At 43.3% G+C, this 22,500-nt stretch overlaps 4 protein-coding genes across 4 annotated transcripts in view; 1 reads left to right on the top strand and 3 right to left on the bottom strand.

Annotated features, from left to right (window-relative positions):
• The window catches only part of xiap (X-linked inhibitor of apoptosis), a 12,939-nt gene extending 11,771 nt beyond the window's left edge, over positions 1–1,168 (bottom strand). Inside the window, exon 1 of the mRNA XM_063000921.1 lies at positions 1,030–1,168. The gene's annotated coding sequence lies outside the window, so the exon portion shown is untranslated. The remainder of the gene's footprint in view (positions 1–1,029) is intronic.
• Positions 1,169–5,517: 4,349 nt separating this feature from the next.
• Positions 5,518–9,524, bottom strand: psmd10 (proteasome 26S subunit, non-ATPase 10). The gene is made up of 5 exons (XM_063000221.1): positions 9,388–9,524; positions 8,142–8,240; positions 7,432–7,578; positions 6,509–6,675; positions 5,518–5,926 (listed from the first exon to the last, which is right to left on the bottom strand). Exons 1-5 carry the CDS (start codon positions 9,502–9,504, stop codon positions 5,773–5,775), a joined length of 684 nt encoding a protein of 227 aa, XP_062856291.1. The 5' UTR covers positions 9,505–9,524; the 3' UTR covers positions 5,518–5,772.
• Positions 9,525–9,979: 455 nt separating this feature from the next.
• nxt2 (nuclear transport factor 2-like export factor 2) lies at positions 9,980–12,201 on the top strand. The gene is made up of 4 exons (XM_063000919.1): positions 9,980–10,224; positions 10,344–10,430; positions 11,594–11,738; positions 11,841–12,201. The coding sequence occupies exons 1-4, from the start codon at positions 10,210–10,212 to the stop codon at positions 12,023–12,025; spliced, it is 432 nt and encodes a 143-aa protein (XP_062856989.1). The 5' UTR covers positions 9,980–10,209; the 3' UTR covers positions 12,026–12,201.
• acsl4a (acyl-CoA synthetase long chain family member 4a) overlaps positions 12,111–22,500 on the bottom strand; it is a 20,632-nt gene continuing 10,242 nt past the window's right edge. The window contains exons 7-15 of the mRNA XM_063000918.1: positions 20,532–20,655; positions 20,384–20,455; positions 18,878–19,017; positions 18,599–18,768; positions 17,669–17,743; positions 16,170–16,358; positions 15,487–15,601; positions 15,224–15,381; positions 12,111–14,679 (exon numbers count right to left, since the gene is read on the bottom strand). Of these exons, the coding sequence (XP_062856988.1) occupies positions 14,522–14,679; positions 15,224–15,381; positions 15,487–15,601; positions 16,170–16,358; positions 17,669–17,743; positions 18,599–18,768; positions 18,878–19,017; positions 20,384–20,455; positions 20,532–20,655 (1,201 nt within the window). The 3' untranslated portion in view covers positions 12,111–14,521. The remainder of the gene's footprint in view (positions 14,680–15,223; positions 15,382–15,486; positions 15,602–16,169; positions 16,359–17,668; positions 17,744–18,598; positions 18,769–18,877; positions 19,018–20,383; positions 20,456–20,531; positions 20,656–22,500) is intronic.

Raw genomic sequence — 22,500 nt, 5'->3', positions numbered from 1 at the left:
TACAGATCAGAACAGATCAGCCCGGTGCTTCCCTCTCCAACAGCTCAGCACAATCACACACGACTCAGGAAATCATCAGGAATATTAATGAATGAATAAATGACTGAATGTTTTATTAAATCTTTATCACATTTATTTGTATTTTACAGTTTTATAAACAGATTTAAATGTGCAGCCGCTCAGAGTCTGAAACATTTAGGACAAAAACATGTTTTTAATTATTATTGATTTTTTTTTTGTCACTTAACAGCATGTTTGTGTAAATATGGAGGTAAATGTGCAGCAGAACTTGTGGACCTGTAAAAAATTTATACCTGCAACAAAAATCTGTAAAATCTGTAAAGAATTTTACTTGTGTAAATTACATTAGTAAAATTTTTAAAATTTGATAATTTTTTTTACTGCAGGTAAATTTTTTTCCACAGATGCTCACGTTTTCCTACATATTTATCTCCATAAAATGCTCCCAGACTGACGGGGTTTGTGCAGGAGATGAAGTTCCATCCACCGCAGATCAGGTCAGAACCACGACCGCTGTGAAAATTGGATCTTTACCGACCTGGCAACACTGAGCTGCCTTCAAGTGCTCAAGTACAAACCAAATTACCACCCCAATCGTTCATTATTTAATCTATTTAATTAGTCCCACAGTGATTTAATATTTAATGAATAAGCAGTAAACAGGCTGTATTGTTTACACAATAGAATAATCAATACAGGTTTGATTCTAAAGAATTATAGCGTAGCTGCGTCTATTCAAAGTTAAACAAATTTACCGAATTTTCGAACGGGAAATGAAAAACTTTAGAGTAATATTTATATAATTTTGATTTAATATAACTTCCACAACTTGAACACATCAGCATGAATGTAGTGCTCTCAGTGCTTGAGTTTTAGATAAGATTCTGAGGAGCACTTGAACTCAGCACCGGTCACCGTGACTTTAAACACACTAAGCCGAGCAGCTAACACGCTAACAGCACAACAAAGCTCAGAACAGAACCCGACACGGTTAAAACTCGGACTCACCGGGTGTAGACGGGTCGGTAAAGTCGGTTCCTCGGTATATCGGGCGATGAGACGGAGACTCGGGCGGTTTAATCAGTGATCAGGCGGCTGAAGTGCTGAAGGCCGAACACACCCGCAGCATAGCAGTGAGGGGGGAGGCGTGACGTCACGGACACGCCCCCTGACTGACGCAGCCTCAGTACAGAACGTTCCGGGTAGGTCATGTGACCGATGAGCCAAAAGTATGTGGACACCAGTAATACTGACTGAAGTCACGTGTTTCAGCCACACCCACTGCTAACAGTTTCGGGAAGGCCCGTCGCTGTTCCAGTGAGGTCTATAGTGGTTAAGGTACTGGACTAGTAATCAGAAGGTCGCTGGTTCAAGCCCCACCAATGCCAGGTTGCTCCTGTTGGACCCTTCAGCAAGGCCCTTAACCCTCAATAGCTCAGACTGTAACTGTCCTGTAAGTCACTTTGGATAAAATGCTGAACATGAAGTAGAATGCTGACTGCAAACCAGGCATTTTCATCTAACTTGTTTTGCTAAATAATATAAATATAAATTTACAGCGGTACCTTAAAACTCAACTCAACTTTATTTATAGAGCACTTTAAAAACAACAACAGCTGTGACAAAGTGCTGTACATAGATAATTATAAAACATAAAACAAACACTAGAAACAATGAGAAGTCTCATGCTGGATTGAAAGCCAAGGAATAAAAATGGGTTTTAAGACTAGTTTTAAAAATAGCCAGTGAAGAGACCTGTCTAATATGGAGTGGTAGGTTGTTCCATAATTTAGGGGCAGCGATTGAAAAAGCTCTATCCCCTCTGAGCTTACGCTTTGACCTTGGTACCTCCAGGAGCAGCTGATCAGCTGACCTGAGGCACCGAGCAGAAGTGTGGGGATGGAGCAGTTCAGCGAGGTAAGGCGGGGCAAGTCCATTTAAAGATTTAAAAACAAACAACAGAATCTTAAAATGTACTCTGAAATGCACGGGCAGCCAATGGAGGGAGGCCAGAATGGGGGTTATATGCTCTCTCTTACATGATCCCATTAAAAGTCGGGCCGCAGCATTTTGCACTAACTGGAGACGTTTGAGGGAGGACTGGCTGACTCCAAAATAAAGTGCATTACAGTAGTCCAGCCGAGATGTGATGAAGGCATGGATCACTGTTTGAAAGTGCTCATGTGAAAGGATTGACTTCACCTTTGCCAGCTGCCTCAAGTGAAAAAAGCTGGATTTGACTACTGCACCAATTTGACGGTCCAATTTAAAATCACTGTCCATCTTAAAACCCAAGTTAGAGATTGTATGCTTCACATGCTGTGTCAAAGGGCCCAAATCAACAGGAGGGGCTTCACAGGAACCACTGGGACCAAACACCATCACTTCTGTTTTCTTTTCATTGAAATTCAGAAAATTTAAGGCCATCCAGGCTTTAATGTCATTAAGACATAACAGAAGTGGCTTAATAGAGAAAGCATCTTTCTTCTTCAGCGGGACATATATCTGACTGTCATCAGCGTAGCAATGAAATGAGATGCCATGCTTTCTCAAAATGGAGCCCAGTGGAAGCAGATAAAGTGAGAAGAGGAGGGGTCCTAAAATTGAGCGCTGTGGAACCCCATACGGCAGGGGAGCTGAGGAGGAGTCTGAACCAGCAAAACTCACACACAAAGTTCTGTCCATCAGATAGGACCTAAACCATTCCAAAGCACTACCACGAAAGCCCACTAGGTGCTGCAACCGGGAGACTAAAATGTTATGATCTACCGTGTCAAAAGCCGCGGTTAGATCCAACAGGACAAGGATCACATGGTCACCAGAATCATTGGCCAGGAGGATGTCATTGAAAACCCTAAGCAACGCTGACTCTGTGCTGTGCAGGGTTTTAAAACCAGACTGAAAGACCTCCAGGATATTATGCTCATCCAGAAAAACTTTCAGCTGAGCATAAACAACTTTCTCCAAGATCTTTGAAATAAAGGGCAGCTTGGAAATAGGCCTATAATTAGCCAATACCGTGTGGTCAAGGCCAGGTTTCTTAAGCAGGGGTTGCACTACAGCATGTTTAAAACTCACAGGAACAACACCAGAGGATAGACTCCTGTTAATAATGGCCAGAACCTGTTGCCCTATACTATGAAAAATCTCTTTAAAAAAGTGAGGAGGCATATCGTCACAGGGAGAACCAGAAGGCTTTAAATGGCCTACCACATCCTCCAAGTGCGACAGAGTCACCGGCTCAAAACTATCAAACACAGTCAGGCAAGGGACAGAGTCAGAGGGGTCGAAGGCAGGAGCTGTGGTAGGAGCTCGTGCTGCGACAATCTTGTCAATAAAAAAGTGCAGAAAGTTATCACACATTTCAGGGGATGCTTCTGAACAGATGGGCTGAGGGGCCTTAAGAACAGAGTCAATGGTTTTAAATAACACCCGTGGATTATGACAATTTGCCATGATAATATTTGACAAATATTTTCTTTTGGCTTCTTTGATAGTGTTCTGGTAAGAACGCCAGCAATCTTTTAAGATTTGAAATGAAACCTGCAGCTTGTCCTTCTTCCATTTGCGCTCAGCTTTGCGACACTCCCGCTTTGCTGCACGAGTTCTGTCATTAAGCCAGGGCTCGGGTTTAACTTTCGGCTGTATGGTTCTTAATGGGGCCACTGAGTCCAGTATGGTTCTGCAAGAGACATCAAACCAGGAGCTGAGCTCCCCCGTATCAACAGAGGCTGAGTCAGGAGGGGGACAAAGCTGATCGAAAGCAGCAGAGAATTGACCAGCAGTGAGGGGGTTAACACTGCGACAAAGCCGAGCAGGAACGCAAGATTTAACTGCAGCACAGGATAAAACAACATCGAATAAAACAGGCATGTGATCAGAAAACCCACTGTCACAGATCTCTAAATTTGACACAGACAAACCATGAGAAAGAACAAGGTCTAAGGTATGACCATGTTCATGTGTGGGACCGGACACATACTGCACTAAATTAAAAGTATTTTTAAAAGGTATTTTTCCTCATAAGGATGTTTGTGAAACCTGTTAATGCGTCCATGGCCAGATATTTTATTCTCATGTAAAATAATGAGGTTGTTTTTGACACTTAAACACTGAAAATAACACAAATATAATATAAACACACTGAAATACAATTACTAACAGTTACACATCAATAACAATACAATAAAAGCTGCACTTCAGTTTTACTTCTTTATTGTTTCCTGACGCTTCTTAATGCTGGAGATGCTCGATGTTGGAATACCGTATTCCCTTCAGCACCGGCGCATTCACACGAGAAGTGATAAAACCGCTTCTGCGCCGCTGTGCCGTTATTTCCTATGAAGTGTGACGGCGGTGCACAAAACTTACCGTGACTTACTGTAGTGAAACAGCGAGTGAGGAATGTGATTAGTGGAGGAACTTATGAGCAGTAATAATGAAGAGAAGTTTAGTGCTCCTGTCTCCTTCTTTTACTACATTAAACCACGTTAAGCTTTATTCTCAACCAGAAGCGTTTTAGACTCTGGGAGAAGCTGATTCTGATTCTCACCATTTCTCAGAAGCTGGAGCTGTAACACAAGTTTAAAAGTGAAACAGGGAGGAGAATCCAGATAAACACAGATACACGTGGAGCTGTAACCCTGGATCTGCACCTTATTCCACACTGATGCAGATTCAGATTCACACACTGATGAGGGTTTACTGATCAAGCCGAGCGCTGAACAAAGCGGCGCTCACACAAATGTCAAGTTTAAAGGAACAGATTTCTCCATGAAGGACGTCGAGTTTCAAAGCTTTTAAGTTTAGAGAACATTGGGTTACAAGGTACCAGTGTTATCTGGCTGATTTTCAGAGACGAATCTTTCCTATAAGAGTGGAGACTGTTATCACTCAGAGGGAAGGAGGGGGTCCATATTAATTCCTGTTTTTTAAACGGGATGTCCCACAAGCGGCGTGGCGACCTGTTAAACCACCACTATTGCTTTCAGTAAGGATGGGGGGGTGATGCCCTGCCCAGGGTGTTCCCTCACATCCAGTGTTTCCCAGTAAAACCAGACTTGCTGAGACCCTGACCAGGACAAAGCAGCTAATGGAAATGTACACACAAACAAGCTTGGTCAGATGTCCACATACTTCTGGCTGTACGGTGAATATAAGAGCACTTCTGTGAACAAGCACAGCTCAACAGCGGTTTGAACAACTGGGTCATTTGAGGGAGGGAGGGACGAAGTGGTTCCTCATGACTGCTGCAGTTACGACCTCTGCTGGCTGAACGATGGTACTGCACAGAGGCCGTATGAACCCGTCTGGTGCAGGTGAAAAGAAGCGGTCGGTACTGCACACGTGTCGGAGGGGGCGTGTGTTAGTCACGACCCTTCTCGGTCAGGAGTGGAGGTCTGCAGCAATAGAGAGGAAATACCACCAGGGAATTGGATACGTCTAAATTGGGAGGAAAATTAGGGGGAAATACAAAAAGACAAGAAAGAAAAAAGCAACATGAGAACGATGATTTTATTTTATTTACAGTTTCATTTCTTCTGAACCTCAACTGAAAATCTAACAACTCAAAACCAGTCAAACACTCAAACTCAGGTCCTCAGTCTGGTCCCGACGCTCTCCCATCAGCCCCTGCTCCTCAGGGTGGAAAGTTCATGGTTTGTGGAGCAGCTCAGCAGGATGGAGGGGGGTGGAGGTGGATGGAGAAGGTTGGAGGAGGATGTGGAGACGTTCCTCTGCAGGATGGACGTCTCAGCCCTCCACGATCCTCCTGAGCAGAGAGGCCAGGCCTCCTTTAGCGATCTGTAGCGGCGTTTTCTCCTCCTTGTTCCCGATGTAGATGCTGGCGCCGTGCTCCACCAGGAGCTTCGCAGCCTCCACCCGCTCCTCATCACACGCCAGGTGACTGAGAGAGAGAGAGAGAGAGAGAGAGAGAGAGAGAGAGAGATCAGTGTGAGAATGCAGGATCATACGTGGTTCTGTGGTTGTAATGTTGTGAGATTCTGAGGTTGTGATGTTCTGTGTTTCTGAGGTACCGAGGTTGTGTTGTTGTGTGGTTGTGAGACTCTGAGGTAGTGAGGTTCTGAGGTTGTGAGGTTCTGAGGTTCTGTGGTTGTGTTGTGTTGTGTGGTTGTGAGGTTGTGAGGTTGTGTTGTTGTGTTGTGTGGTTGTGAGGTTGAGAGACTCTGAGGTAGTGAAGTTCTGTTGTTGTGTGGTTGTGAGGTTCTGAGGTTCTGTGATTGTGAGGTTCTGAGGTTGTGATGTTCTGTGTTTCTGAGGTACCGAGGTTGTGAGGTTGTGAGACTCTGAGGTTGTGAGGTTCTGAGGTTGTGAGGTTCTGTGATTGTGAGGTTCTGAGGTTGTGTTGTTGTGAGGTTCTGAGGTTGTGAGGTTCTGAGGTTGTGTTGTTGTGTGGTTGTGAGGTTCTGTGATTGTGAGGTTCTGAGGTTGTGAGACTCTGAGGTAGTGAGGTTGTGTTTGTACTCACAGCGGCGTGTTCCCCTCTGAGTCCTGGATGTTGGTGGAGGCGCTCTGGTTCAGGAGGAGCTGGATGAGCCGGTGGTTCCCCTTGGCCGAGGCTCGGTGTAGCGGCGTGGACTCCAGTTTGTCGGTGGCGTTTGGATCGGCGCCGTTCTCTAACAGAATCTGAGCGATCTGCAGTGAGAGAGAGAGAGAGAGTGTAGAACCCATACGGACACGCCCTGAACTCTGATTGGTGGTGTACTGGGTGTGGGGTTTAGTTATCATTATCAGTGGATTGATCGGATCAATCACTCGCTTCCTCTCTACTGAAGCCGATCTCCACCCTGATTGAGGAGAGCGAGACGGACACACGCCCCCTCCAACACTGACTGCATCGTTTCACCTGCACGAGGCGCGTTCATATGCGGATCAGCTTTGTGTACGGAGAGCCACACCCTGATCGGCATTATCCCCCGTCTCTGTGCAGGGCCATCGATCAGCCAGCAGAGGGCGTAACTGCACCAGACAAAATCTGATCATGAGAGCACTCGGGTGGAGCAGCGGTCTCAATCTTAGCACTGCACAATCAGCCATGTGTGGAGGAGGTTGGACAGCATCTCCTCCCACATCCCTGAGATGGAGGGAAGGGTGGAGGGGGGGTCACATGGAGCTTAGCGTGCCTCTCAGGACGTGATACAGCTCTGTAGGAACCCGACACTGGCAGGTGATTAGAAGCGGTGCAGACTGGACGCGTGGTGTGTGGTGACCCGACTCTCCTCGATCAGATCAGGGATTGTGAGTGCAGCAGCAGGTTCACACTCAGGACTTGGATATGACTAAATTAGGAGAATAAATGAGGGGGGTCACTACAGTTCCAGCATGGTGTTGGTGCTGCTGGACGCCCTGAACGACGGTGTGTCAGAACCACGGCGTGTGTGTGTGTGTTACCTCGTATCGATCCTTGGACGCAGCGTAATGGAGCGGCGTGCAGCCGTTCTGGTTGACGGAGTTGAGCTGAGCTCGTTTAGCGATTAGCCGGCGGACGATCTCCTCTCGTCCTGCTGACGCTGCGATGTGGAGCGGAGTCCAGCGGGCCTGAAACGGGTCAGAAACAAGAGGAGAGGAACACCCTCACAAACACACACTAACACTGCTGAGCTCTCCAGTTATCGGGTTCCTCAGCGCTGCTGCAGTTGTGACCCCTGCTGGCAGGTCGAGGCGCTGCACACAGATGTATGAGGCAGCAGAGGAGGTTAGAATGAGGGAATTGGATATGACTAGATTGAGTGAAGAAAAGGGAACATGCTGCTACAGCAGGCTTCTATTTTCTTCAGAGACATTCCTCCAGATTTTGGAACACCACTACTGGGATTCACTTCCAGATGAGCAGGTTGGGCAGTGGTGCTCAGCCAACGTTGGAAGCAGGTGAATCTGAAAGACTTTGATCATCTGGAGCTGCTGGATCAATCAGAACATCAAAGGCACCAGCAGAGTTCCTCCTGCAACCGAACCCAGCCGTGTGAGTCTGAGGTGCTGAGGAACCCAGACCTGCTGATCTGAAGCTGGTGTGTAGGTGCTGCTGAACCTCACCGGTCTGGGTTCAGTTAGAGATCATGTACACACACACAGAGGAGAACATGCAAAAGATTCAGACTCACGTCATCCTGAAGGTCCACCTCTGCTCCAGAGTCCAACAGGAACTCAACAACATCATCATGTCCAGCAGAGCACGCCCAGTGTAGAGCGCTTCTCTGATCCTGCACACACACACACACACACACTTATACACATACATTAATATACACACACACACACTTATACACATACATTAATATACACACACACACACACACACACACACACACTAATGTTTATATACACATACACTGATCAGCCATAACATTAAAACCACCTCCTTGTTTCTACACTCACTGTCCATGTTATCAGCTCCACTTACCATATAGAAGCACTTTGTAGTTCTACAATTACTGACTGTAGTCCATCTGTTTCTCTACATGCTTTGTTACCCCCTTTCATGCTGTTCTTCAATGGTCAGGACCCCCACAGAGCAGGTATTATTTAGGTGGTGGATGATTCTCAGCACTGCAGTGACACTGACATGGTGGTGGTGTGTTAGTGTGTGTTGTGCTGGTATGAGTGGATCAGACACAGCAGCGCTGCTGGAGTTTTTAAACACCGTGTCCACTCACCGTCCACTCTATTAGACAGTCGCTCCATCTTGTAGATGTAAAGTCAGAGACGATCGCTCATCTATTGCTGCTGTTTGAGTCGGTCATCTTCTAGACCTTCATCAGTGGGCACGGGACGCTGCCCAGGGGGCGCTGTCGGCTGGATGTTTTTGGTTGGTGGACGATTCTCAGTCCAGCAGTGACGGTGAGGTGTTTAAAAACTCCAGCAGCGCTGCTGTGTCTGATCCACTCATACCAGCACAACACACACTAACACACCACCACCATGTCAGTGTCACTGCAGTGCTGAGAATCATCCACCACCTAAATAATACCTGCTCTGTGGGGGTCCTGACCATTGAAGAACAGCATGAAAGGGGGTAACAAAGCATGTTGAGAAACAGATGGACTACAGTCAGTAATTGTAGAACTACAAAGTGCTTCTATATGGTAAGTGGAGCTGATAACATGGACAGTGAGTGTAGAAACAAGGAGGTGGTTTTAATGTTATGGCTGATCGATGTAAACACACATTAATATACAAACACACACAGTAATACACATCAAGTCAATATGAACACACACACACACACACACACACACACACACACACACACACACACACACACACACACACACACACACACACACACACACACACACACACACACACACACACACACACACACACACACACACACACACACACACACACCTGATCAGGTTGATTGATGAGTCTCGGGTTTGATAGTATCAGTGATCTGAGCTGCTGCAGGTTCCCGCTGTAGGATAAATTACACACTTCTATATTAGATACTGATCCTCCCGCCATTACTGCTCCCTCATCTATTGACCGGACATGACATCATAAACACACTCACAACATCCGCTACACACTTCAAAATAACGACACCGACAAGAAGCTTCTATTCGCGTTTATAATAACCATATAAAATTATTTATTTGCAATAATGACAGGTTTCAATATTAATATTTATTAGTTTTTGATGCTGTTAATAAGAGAACGTGACTGAAAAATACGTGAAGTAATTCCAGTTTATTATAAATCTGAAACACACAGAGCTGAGCTGCTAGTTTACATTCCTCGTCTCAGTCATCCTATAAACACACACTAAAGGTTTTTATTTAGCACATTTAGTTTTGTTTTAATTTAAACACGTTTATATGATTAAATTCACTTTTAATCACCGCAGTCAGATGTTACTAAATCAGGCGGAACTAAAATTACAAGGTGATCAGGAACACGGACATGTTTAGTGTAGCACACTCTATGTTCTGATGAGCGGGTTTAGATTCAGTTTCTCTGTTACAGTAAAAATCATTCATTAAAATCTGTTATTATATTAAACTTAACTGTATTTGAGCTTCCTCTGTGTGTTTCAGTGGGATTAAAGAGTTTACAGTGTTTAATGGTGTTAGGAGGAGTTAGTATTAGATGAATGTAGCAGGTTAGCATTAGCTGTTAGCTTCTTTATTCTCTTACATTTTGAAGAGAATTAAAATAAAGATCATCATCATGACTGCAGCTGTGGTGAGTTAGTTATAAATATATAATCTCTTTTATAATCTGATTATTTTATATGCACTATATAAACAGTGATACGAGTGTAATAATAATAATAATAATAGTTTGATGTTGGTGTTGATCAGGAGTTCAGGACTCACGTGGATCAGTCCTGCAGATACTCGGAGGAATTCATCAATATTTATTATGAGTGTATGGATAAGAAGAGAAGAGTGAGTACTGAGCATTGTTATTATTATTATTATTATTATTATTATATTGTTTTATTTACATTCAGTGGTTTTATTCAGTTCTTTAATGTATTTCTGTTTTACTTCAGTTTAAGTGGGTTTAACATTAAGGCAGTTCATTATTAATCGTGGGTGAGTGAGTGGGTGGGTGAGTGAGTGAGTGGGTGGGTGAGTGGGTGGGTGAGTGAGTGAGTGGGTGAGTGAGTGAGTGGGTGGGTGAGTGAGTGAGTGGGTGGGTGAGTGGGTGGGTGAGTGAGTGAGTGAGTGGGTGAGTGGGTGGGTGAGTGAGTGGGTGAGTGAGTGAGTGGGTGAGTGGGTGGGTGAGTGAGTGGGTGGGTGAGTTACAGGTCAGATCTACGAGGTTCCTCCTGTTTAAAAAGTAACACGATTTTGCATCATATTTACAGAATAAATCCAACTGTGTTTTATTCATTCATATTATGCATGTACTACAGACAGACAGACAGACAGTATTATAGACAGACAGACAGACAGACAGATCACGTTATTAATCCCAGAGGTAAAGTCAGTTATTATTACAGCAGCTGAAGTTACATTAAAGTAAATTTCATACCTCTATCTGATATTATATATAAATATACCATTACTGAAATATTGTATATATTTATAACTATAACAATATCTTTATTTCTATATTTATCCTTGTATATCTGTATATGTTGTATATATATAGAAGCACTTCTGTAAGTCGCTCTGGATAAGAGCGTCTGCTAAATGCCGAAAATGTAAATATATAGAATAGATCCACGACTATTATTATTAATGAACCAGATGCACGATTTACTTGTTTGTGTACTGCACACTGTATATATGTACACTGTACATTCACTCCACCTTACTTACTCACTACTGGAGGTCAGTAATTTCCCTCAGGATTAATAAAGTATTTATTTATCTATTTAATAAGTATTATTGTGTAACACTATAATTAAATAAATAGATGAAACTAAGAATGAATAAAAGTTAAGGAGAAAAGTAAACACAGAGAAGAGTTTAAACTTAATAAAGGTTATAAATGTCTCAGGGACGGAGCTGCTGCAGTCGGTGAGAACAAAGACTTCAGGATTATTAAATAAAGATTATTATTGATTATTAATAATGATCATGTGACTGCACTGTTCCAGAACCTGATCAGACTGTACCTGGATAAAGCCACGCTCGTGTGGAACGGGAACGCCGTCTCGGGGCAGGACGCTCTGGGGGAGTTTTTCGAGTCTTTACCCTCCAGTGAATTTCAGGTGCACACTCTGGACTGCCAGCCCGTCCACGGTAGGTGACCACGCCCTGTTACCTCCCGAGATACCAGACCCCCCCCCCCCTGTGCTCGGTGGATTCTGTGTAACCTGCAGGGTTTTGGTTTCTGTATTACAGAACAGGCCACTCAGGGTCAGACGACCATGCTGGTGGTGACGGCCGGTCTGGTGAAGTTCGACGGGAACAAGCAGAGATATTTTAACCAGAACTTCCTGCTGACGGCTCAGACGTCTCCAAACAGCGAGCAGCCGGTGTGGAAGATCGCCAGCGACTGTTTCCGCTTCCAGGACTGGGCCAGTTGAGCTGGACGTGGAGCCGGAGACGCAGGGGCCCGAGCGGCGTGATTGTAAATATTTTCCTCTTTACAGAATCAGACGTGAGACGAAGTTTCTTCAGTACGAAACAGTTTATTCATCACAAAGTATTTCACACAGGAAGTGGTTCAACAAATTAAATAAATAAACATCATGGATCTTCATTCTGGAACGTTCACGTCTGAAAAGTGTTCGTGGGTCAAAAAATTCAAACGTTTGATTTTATTTCTGTTAGAATTTGAAGTTTGTTGGTTAGTTTTATTGGCTGTAATTGTAAATAAATCAAGTAAACACCAGTTCATTTCTTCTGAAATAATCATTATTAATTAAACGTGTTTTTGTGCTTAAATGTTTTTCTCTCTTAAATAAAAAGTGGCGTTTAATAAAGCAGCAGATTTAAAATTTCAAATGTAGAACATTAAATAAATTATAGTGCAAATAAAAAAACAAGAAGCTAAAATTCATCTGCATCAGGATCAGTGGTGCAGAACAAACAACTTTAATCATTCAGTTATTCATTCCTGCTTGGTCAGGGTCACAGATGATCCAGGTTCACTCACCCACACTGAGGAGTAAAAATCTGGTTTTACCAGAGACTGGGATGGAACCCGGGTCGCCAGGGAAACACCCCCTTTTACCAGCTGTAAATGCCACTGTATGTACTGGCATGTTAAATATCACCGTTCCTTCAGCTGCCTGTAACCGTTGGAGCCGAAATTGAATCCGGGGGTGAAAATGTTCCACTTATTTACTTTTAACTTTAATTTGAGGTTTAAAACCACAGAACTGTGGTACTTTGGTGATATTTCATTTATACTGTGTGGCCAAAAGTATTCGGACGCCTGACCATGAGCTTGTCGGACGTTAGTGACCCTCCGTGTGATCTTCACATCTAGAACAGCCGCCGCTCCTCTGAGAAGCTTCTTACAAGACTTTTTTACTGAAGTGTGTGTGTGTGTGTGTGTGTGTGTGTGGGAATTTGTGCCGGTTCAGTAGTATAAAACATGACAGCGTTTGTATTTGTACGACTGGGAACTGACTGATTGATCAGTCGGTGTTCTGGTTCATCCCAGAGACGTTGAGTGGGGCTGAGCTCAGGGCTCTGTGGAGGACACTGGAGAACAGGAACAGGAAAGGACCTTCCCTAAACTGATTTATTACACCTGTTAGTGACTGTTGTGGCCCAAACACATGAATTCAGTCATTTAATAAGTGGGCAGCGGTACTTCAGTGCATAAGGTACTGGAGTAGTAATCAGAAGGTTGCTGGTTCGAGCCCCACCACCCACTGTTGGGCCCCTGAGCAAGGCCCTTAAGCCTCAACTGCTCAAAAATCATGTTCACTTTCGGATAAAAGGGTCTAAAAAAGCAGCTGGAGCCTAGTGGTGAAGGTACTGGACTAGTAACCAAAAGGTTGCTGGTTCGAGCCCAACCACTGCCAGGTTGTCACTGTTGGGCCCTTGAGCAAGGCCCTTAATCCTCGCTTGCTTTGACTGTATACAGTTACAGTACTGTAAGTCACTTTGGGTAAAAGCGTCTCCTAAATGCCGTAAATGTAGTAATTAGAGGGGGCGTCCCAATACTTTTGGCCATCTAGTGCACGAGTGTGTGTGTGTGTGTGTGATTCTGCACCACTGATGAGGAACGGAGCTGAGATTAGGTTTCAGGAGCAGATCTTCAGTTCTGAACTTTTGGTCATGCTCGCTTCCCTTGGTTAATAAAACACAGAGCTGCTCTGCGCTGAAAGGTTCGAGTGGCTCCGCCCCGTTTAGCGTCCTGCCGTCCGTCCATAAACGAGCACACCATCAACGATCACGATAAAGAACATTTAAACTGGATTCAGTCGTTCCTACATCAGAAATAAACGATCAGATCAGTCAGTGGTGGACGATATAGAACGCGCGTCGCTCCCGGTGCGTCCGGCGGCATGATAAAATCACAGCAAAGGCACAGAGATCCACAAACGCACTTCATCTAACCGGCGACTCTTCTACTAAATCATCACACGATACGAGAGACTCACGCACAAACACCGGCGGCTGGGGGTGCTGAGCCTATGGGTGTGGCTGAAACCAGTCAGTAGGTCCCACTTACTGTCAAGTACAAATAATTACCCCCCCCCCCCCCCATCTTATTTCTTATTTTGTATGATGCCGCATCACACAGCCACCGTTCGTCCACCTGCTAGAATTCAGTTTGTGCCGAATTCATGCAAGTCTGAGCCGGTTTAATTGGTGCTGATTGGCTGATTAGGCTCTCTAGGACTTGCGGACAGGTTTAAGGCAGCGTGAGCAGTAAAACTTCAGCCGTGTGTCCGTGTTGGTGGTAAATTTCATCCCTTTAGGACCCACAGGACTCGGACCGACACGTACAAACACAGAGCGAACAGAAGCGGCGGGTGCAGGGCGCTGGTGTCCCAAACATCAAAAGGTGTGCGTTGGCGTTGACAGCGTTGGCGTTGGCGGCGGTGATGCTGATGGAGGATCTACTTCCTGCCGTACATCCTCTCGATGTCGTTCAGGTAGTGGTTCTTCAGCTCCTTCCTCTTCAGCTTGAAGGCGTCGGTCACCAGGCCGGTCTCGGGGGTCCAGGGTTCGGGACTCAGACGCACCTTCAGTGGGATCTCGAACCGCTGCAGCTTAACTACGGTCACACAAACACACATGAGCGTCCGGAGCTACGGTAACGGGACACGCCTACACTGTGACATCATAACGTACATTAATTACATCATCCAATTCAAGTAACTGCTCAATCCTGATCAGGGACGCTAGGGGTCAGGAGCCTGAGTCTCTATGAGTCTCCTTGTTCAGGTGAACAAAACCCGTGAAGTACGTGCAGGAAAAACTCATGAAGGCACGAGGAGAACATGCTAAACTCAAAGGCTACGTTTTGTGTAGGCAGGTGCAGTCTAGCGGTTAAGATACCGGACTAGTAATCGAAAGGTCGCCGGTTCGAGCCCCACCTCTGCCAGGGTGTCACTGTTGGGCCCTCACTGTACTGTAACCAGCAGCAGCTGTTTCATTAAGATCAGGGTCACGGTGGGTGTGGAGCCAGTCTAGTAACACTAGGTTAACAATGTTAGGACACCGACGGAGTTCTCTTCACATGTAGATCAATTGTGGTTGATGTGTGATGTGTATAAAAGTGTAATTATATGAGTGTGAGACAGAGAGGAGAGATTTACTGGAGCTGGCGACTTCTTTGATCTCCCGCAGCACCTCCACCTCCATCAGCGGGTGGTTACAGATCTCCTCCCAGCTGCCCTGAATCCCCCTCAGGTGAGCCAGAGCCGTCAGCTTCTTCTGGTTCGGCACCACGAAGCTGATCACGTAGTTCTGCTCACTGTGGGGGGGAGACGGACACACACGCGCACGGGTGGTTACGCCGACGCTAACCCAGCGCGCGCCAGGCTGTACGGGTCACCCCGCGTAGCGGCGGAGGACTCACCTGTTAGCGTAGGCGCAGATGTTATCGATGAGCGCGCAGTTCTTCAGTCCGGACTCCACTTTACCCAGAGACACGTACTCACCCGCCTGCAGCTTCACCAGGTCCTTCTTACGGTCTGCGCACACACACACACACACACACACACAGATCATACACACACACACACACACACACACGCAAAACAAAATATGATTCATTAATAAGAATGATGGCAATCTGGTCCCACTGTAATTTACAAGGTGTAACATGAAGCCTCCACAAGGGGGCGCTTGTGTACAAGTTCATTGTGTTGGTGCCTGTTACAATTCGTTTACTTCATTATTATTATTTTCCCTGTGACCCTTGACCCACTGGGGTTTGAAAAACCTTGCTCTAACACACTGGGGTGGAACAGTAGTCTCATAAGCTCTGGACATCCTGAGGAGCCTCGATGCTCCTGCACCTACCGTCCTCTTCCTCATTCTAAGCTTTTGGTCAGGTGTCCACATATTTTTGGACTTACAGTACTGTGACAGTATACAGTCTAAGCAACTGAGTGTTAAGTGACAACCTGGCAGTGGTGGGGCTTGAACCAGCGACCTTTCGATTACTTGTCCGGTACCTTAACCAGTAAGGCAGTGCAAAGCATTGTGGGAAATGTAGTCAGTGACTGGCAGTGGCGTGTGTTCCAGTGTTCCACGTACCCACGATCTGCAGGCAGCCGTCAGGATGGACCACGCCCACGTCCCCGGTACAGAACCAGCGCTGCCCCTGCTCGTCCACGATGAAGTCCTGGCTGTGGGTGTCGCTCTTGTAGTAGCCCCTGGTCACGTTAGGACCCCCGATTAGGATCTCACCTCGGGGGTGAGGCTTATCCAGCTTTGTGTAACTGCCTGCAAAATCAACACACGTGGGATTCAGCAGCAGCACAAACGACCGGGACAGAGAGAGAAACACGTCACACATCTGTCACATCTGGATTCAACACTAACAATAAACCTTTCAATATTGTTCTTTTATTTTTCTTTCTAGATCTTTCCCCTTTATCTCCTAGTTACCGGTCCATCACTCTCACACACACACACACACACACTATATATATAATTTGTAGTATCTCCAGTTAACCTGACTGCACATCTTTGTACTGTGGGAGGAAACCCACAGACACAGAAAGAACCCTGACCGCCCCCACCTGGAAATCGAACCCAGGACCTTCTTGCCGTGAGCCAACAGTGCTACCCACCGAGCCCATGTCCTATTTTCTAATCATTACTTACTGTTTTTATTTGTGTTATGTTTTGTTCATATACACCGATCAGCCATAACATTAAAACCACCTCACTGTCCATTTTATCAGCTCCACTTACCATATAGAAGCACTTTGTAGTTCTACAATTACTGACTGTAGTCCATCTGTTTCTCTACATGCTTTGTTACCCCCTTTCATGCTGTTCTTCAATGGTCAGGACCCCCACAGGGCAGGTATTATTTAGGTGGTGGATGATTCTCAGCACTGCAGTGACACTGACATGGTGGTGGTGTGTTAGTGTGTGTTGTGCTGGTATGTTGCTGGAGTTTTTAAACACCTCACTGTCACTGCTGGACCGAGAATCGTCCACCAACCAAAAACATCCAGCCGACAGCGCCCCGTGGGCAGCGTCCTGTGAGCACCGATGAAGGTCTAGAAGATGAGCGACTCAAACAGCAGCAATAGATGAGCGATCGTCTCTGACTTTACATCTACAAGGTGGACCGACTAGGTAGGAGTGTCTAATAGAGTGGACGGTGAGTGGACACGGTGTTTAAAAACTCCAGGAGCGCTGCTGTGTGTGATCCACTCGTACCAGCACAACACACACTAACACACCACCACCATGTCAGTGTCACTGCAGTGCTGAGAATCATCCACCACCTAAATAATACCTGCTCTGTGGGGGTCCTGTGGGGGTCCTGACCATTGAAGAACAGCATGAAACAGATGGACTACAGTCAGTAATTGTAGAACTACAAAGTGCTTCTATATGGTAAGTGGAGCTGATAACATGGACAGTGAGTGTAGAAACAAGGAGGTGGTTTTAATGTTATGGCTGATCGATGTAAACCAAACATACAGTATGATGAACATGATGTGTGAAAGTGGGATGAACAGGGGGGTAAAACTGTGCCGACGCCCAATTCAGGAGGGTAACTGGGGTTCACTGACCTTCTGCCCAGTCTCTGAGTTTGATCTCACAGCAGATGAGCGGCGCCCCGACCCGCCCTGTACTGTAATCCGTCACTGTAAACAAACAGAGGGAGAGACGCCGAGAGCTTATCAGATCATCACGAGTTATCACAATAACACAGAGCAAAATCATTCCTACCACATGAGCAGACAGCAGGTGGCGCTACAGTGCTAATAAGATGAAACCTCACCTAAACTATGTGGACAGGTTATCATTGCTTCTGTAAGCATTTCATTTCAAAACGGAGGGAATCCGTTTGGATCTGGCAACACGTTCTGACAACAGCCTTCTAACCTCTTAGAGGGCTTACCACACAATTTGAGTTTGGAGCATGCCTGTGGGAATTTGTGCCCACTTAGTACAAGGAACATTTGTGAAATCAGGAATTGATAAGATTCCTTTATTGATTTATTGACTCATTTATTGATCCCCATGGGGGAAATTCGAGATGTTACACGAGAAGGCTGAATGAGGGCTCCACACACACCAAACTCATCAAACCGTGTCTTTGTGGACCTTCTATGTGCACAGGAGGACAGGAAAAGGCCTTCCCCATATTATTTCCTCACACACATTCATCTGGGATCAATACAGTTATCGATCAATCTATCAATCTGAAGCGCTCAGGGCTGGACAGTTTAGTCAAAGCTTTCCATGAAGCTTAAAGCATTTACTCGCATTGAGCATTTGATCACGTGTACACCCCTTACTCATCCACATCATGATTAGAAGGGGGGTCTACATACTTTTGGCACTAGATCATAGATCTGCACCTCCGTTATCCTCTTAGGACTGAAAGAAGGACCTGCATTGGAATGTCTCACTAAAGCTGTTCCTCTAGCTCGCTCGTTTCCAATATTCTGTCCACCCCCTGAACTTCAGAGAGGTTTCCAGAGGTTGGTTCTGACCTTCAGTGATGGTTCCAGCTCCGCAGGTCTCGGTGAGGCCGTAGCCCTGACCCACGGGGCAGCAGAAGCAGATGTTCATGAAGCGCTGGGTGGCCGAGGAGAGCGGAGCGCCCCCCGACAGCATCATCCGCACGTTCCCCCCTAACAGAGCTCGCACCTTCTTAAAGAACCTGCGCGCGCACACACACACACACACACACACACACGGGGTCACGCCACGCCCGAGCCCAGCACACAGACAGGCGCGGTGATCACATGACGGTGCGGTGGAGATCTCACAGGTTACAGAGCGGAGCGTCGTATCCGTTCTTCACCTGCTCCAGTTTGTAGTTGTAGGCCAGATTGAAGAGCGTCTTCTGCACCACGTTCATCTCCTGCACTTTACTCATCACGTTCTTATTGATACGGTCCATTATTTCCTACAGGACGGAATATAGGAGAACGTATATACACACATATACACTGTACAGCACCAGCTTTCCAAAGCAAATGGGACAGTAGATGAAATGTACACTGATCTAAGAGCCAAAGAGGAAGATGAGCAGCGTTCGTCATGTTACGGTGCGGCTTTGTAGTAAGAGAGAACAGGTGCTAAACTGGCCTGGCTGCAGGTTAGAGTCACGTGGAGCTCAGCCTGGCAATACGGCTCTTTATAGGAACCCAAAACCATCAGGTGATAAGAAGTGAGTACAGATCACACACACCTGTTGGAGGGGACGGGTGGTGATTTAGTTCTTTTTGATCATATCAGGGTTGTGCAAGCAGCAGCGTATTCACAATGGGGAATTGGATCCGACTAAATTGGGAGATAGTTGATTATTCATTTATTAGGATTGTAACGTCATGTTTTACACACTTTGGTTCCATTCATGACAGGACGGGTCGTTACTGGCTGTACTGTGGGAGGAAACCCACACAGACACGGGGAGAACATGCAAACTCCACACAGAAAGGATTTGGTCCGTTCCACTTGGGAATCAAACCCAGGACCTTCTTGCTGTGAGGCGACAGTGCTACCCCCACCAGTGTCGCCCCGATATGCACATAAAAACTGAAAGCAGTGATGTGTACAGCGTCCCAGAAAGGAAAGGAGCAGCCAGTGTGGCTTTATAGTGGAAGAGTGCAGGTGCTAAACCGTCCTGCCTGCAGTCCAGACATGAGGAGTGGCGCTCAGGTGGAGCACGAGTTAGAATCTCAGCAGAGCTAAGCTTGAGGGAAAGAAGGTCGGACGACGTTTCTTCCCACTACTGCTGGAACTTGTGATCACTGTTACAGGGTCAGGGTAGCCAGGAGTCACATGGAGCTTAGCTCGGCTCTCCGTACACGATACGGCTCTTTATGGGAACCAGCAGTGAGTGCAGACTGTGCACATGTCGGAGGGATCGTGTGGTGATCCGGATCCTTTTACTCAGATGTGGGGTTACGCAAACAGCAGCGGATTCACAATAGGGAAGTGGACATGACTAAATTGGGAGATGAAGGGGGAAGAATCCAGAGAAAACAAATACAAACATGAGGAGCATCATGGAACATAATACACGATAATGAAGATACCAGAGTGCCTCTAATTCCTCAAACATTACTGAACGTTATGATAAAGATGGTTTAGACACGCCCATGTCCCAATTAGTCTAAAAACTCAATTAAATATTTACTCTTTGTGCTGTTTTGAACTTGATGCAGGTCAAACATTATTAATAAATCATTACTGTTTGTTATGATTCACATTTTCTCCACCGTCCCATCTTTTTTTGGAGTGTAATGATGGTGTAAAGCACAACTCACGGGTACGGCTGCCATCAGGGTGGGTTTGAGGACGGTGCAATCGCCCTTACTGCCCTTCTTGATTTTACTGGACTAGAGGAGAAATAAAGCATCATTAGACCTGCTGCAGATCCAGGATCTACTGTTAGATCCAGGATCATAATGTTACCTGATCCGAGAGGGTTTGGGGTGAGGAGTAACCGATCCTGCAGCCGTACGCCACACACGAGATCTCCGCCGTCATCTCCAGCACGTGAGCCAGGGGCAGGTACGCGATGTAGGTGTCCTTCGGCCTGAAGGAACCCACAACATCAGAACATCACACCACCATCGGAGCAGACTGGTCAGGATCAGCATCACTTTATTATAAATGACCCTAAACTTTATATTTTTGGGTTTTATAAAAGACATTCGGGTGGCGTGGCGGTCTATGATGCACTGAGGGTCTGAGTTCCAATCGGTATCGACCAGGTATCAACCTGCCGGCCGTCTACACAGACATGATCCACCAAAGTACAAATAAGAAGGGGTCGGTGGAGCGTGCATGCGTCAGAAGGAGGGCGTGTCAGGAGAATAAAATAAAATTGTCAAAATAAATCTAATAAAATCAATAAAATTGTAAACATAAATAATAAAATAAAATTGTCAAAATAAATCTAATAAAGTCAATAAAATTGTAAACATAAATAATAAAATAAAGTTGTAAAAATAAATCTAATAAAATCAATAAAATTGTAAACATAAATAATAAAATAAAGTTGTAAAAATAAATCTAATAAAATCAATAAAATTGTAAAAGTAAATCAATAATAAAATAAATAAAATTGTAAAAGTAAATCAATAATAAAATAAATAAAATTGTAAAAATAAATCAATAATAAAATAAATAAAATTGTAAAAATAAATCTAATTAAATAAATAAAATAGTAAAAAATAAATCTAATAAAATATATAAAATTGTAAAAATAAATAATAAAATAAATAAAATAGTAAAAATAAATAATAAAATAAATAAAATAGTAAAAATAAATAATAAAATAAATAAAATTGTAAAAATAAATCAATAATAAAATAAATAAAATTGTAAAATAAATCAATAATAAAATAAATAAAATTGTAAAAATAAATCAATAATAAAATAAATAAAATTGTAAAAATAAATCTAATTAAATAAATAAAATAGTAAAAAATAAATCTAATAAAATATATAAAATTGTAAAAATAAATAATAAAATAAATAAAATAGTAAAAATAAATAATAAAATAAATAAAATAGTAAAAATAAATAATAAAATAAATAAAATTGTAAAAATAAATCAATAATAAAATAAATAAAATTGTAAAATAAATCAATAATAAAATACAAAAAATTGTAAAATAAATCAATAATAAAATAAATACAATTGTAAAAATAAATCTAATTAAATCAATAAAATTGTAAACATAAATAATAAAATAAAATTGTAAAAATAAATCTAATAAAATCAATAAAATTGTAAACATAAATAATAAAATAAAATTGTAAAAATAAATCTAATAAAATCAATAAAATTGTAAAAGTAAATCAATAATAAAATAAATAAAATTGTAAAAGTAAATCAATAATAAAATAAATAAAATTGTAAAAATAAATCAATAATAAAATAAATAAAATTTTAATAATAAATCTAATTAAATAAATAAAATTGTAAAAAATAAATCTAATAAAATATATAAAATTGTAAAAATAAATAATAAAATAAATAAAATAGTAAAGATAAATAATAAAATAAATAAAATAGTAAAAATAAATAATAAAATAAATAAAATTGTAAAAATAAATCTAATAAAATAAATAAAATTGTAAAAAATAAATCAATAATAAAATAAATAAAATTGTTAAATAAATCAATAATAAAATAAATACAATTGTAAAAATAATTCTAATTAAATAAATAAAATAGTAAAAGATAAATCTAATAAAATATATAAAATAGTACAAATAAATAATAAAATAAATAAAATAGTAAAAATAAATAATAAAATAAATAAAATAGTAAAAATAAATAATAAAATAAATAAAATTGTAAAAATAAATCTAATAAAATAAATAAAATTGTAAAAAATAAATCAATAAAAAAATAAATACAATTGTAAAA

Source organism: Trichomycterus rosablanca, chromosome 8, assembly GCF_030014385.1.
Source record: "Trichomycterus rosablanca isolate fTriRos1 chromosome 8, fTriRos1.hap1, whole genome shotgun sequence".
Taxonomy (NCBI): domain Eukaryota; kingdom Metazoa; phylum Chordata; class Actinopteri; order Siluriformes; family Trichomycteridae; genus Trichomycterus; species Trichomycterus rosablanca.
This window is presented reverse-complemented; position numbering and strand designations above follow the sequence as displayed.

Excerpts from the sequence above, each read along its gene's own strand:
- psmd10 (XM_063000221.1), bottom strand. The coding sequence starts at position 9,504 with ATGGCGGGAGGATCAGTATCTAATATAGAAGTGTGTAATTTATCCTAC. Across the intron at positions 7,579-8,141 it reads AGGTGGACCTTCAGGATGAC|GCCCGCTGGACTCCGCTCCA; the intron begins GTGAGTCTGAAT and ends GACCCGTTTCAG. Across the intron at positions 5,927-6,508 it reads TCAGAGGGGAACACGCCGCT|TCACCTGGCGTGTGATGAGG; the intron begins GTGAGTACAAAC and ends TCTCTCTCTCAG.
- nxt2 (XM_063000919.1), top strand. Across the intron at positions 10,431-11,593 it reads GTATGGATAAGAAGAGAAGA|AACCTGATCAGACTGTACCT; the intron begins GTGAGTACTGAG and ends GCACTGTTCCAG. Across the intron at positions 11,739-11,840 it reads GGACTGCCAGCCCGTCCACG|AACAGGCCACTCAGGGTCAG; the intron begins GTAGGTGACCAC and ends TCTGTATTACAG.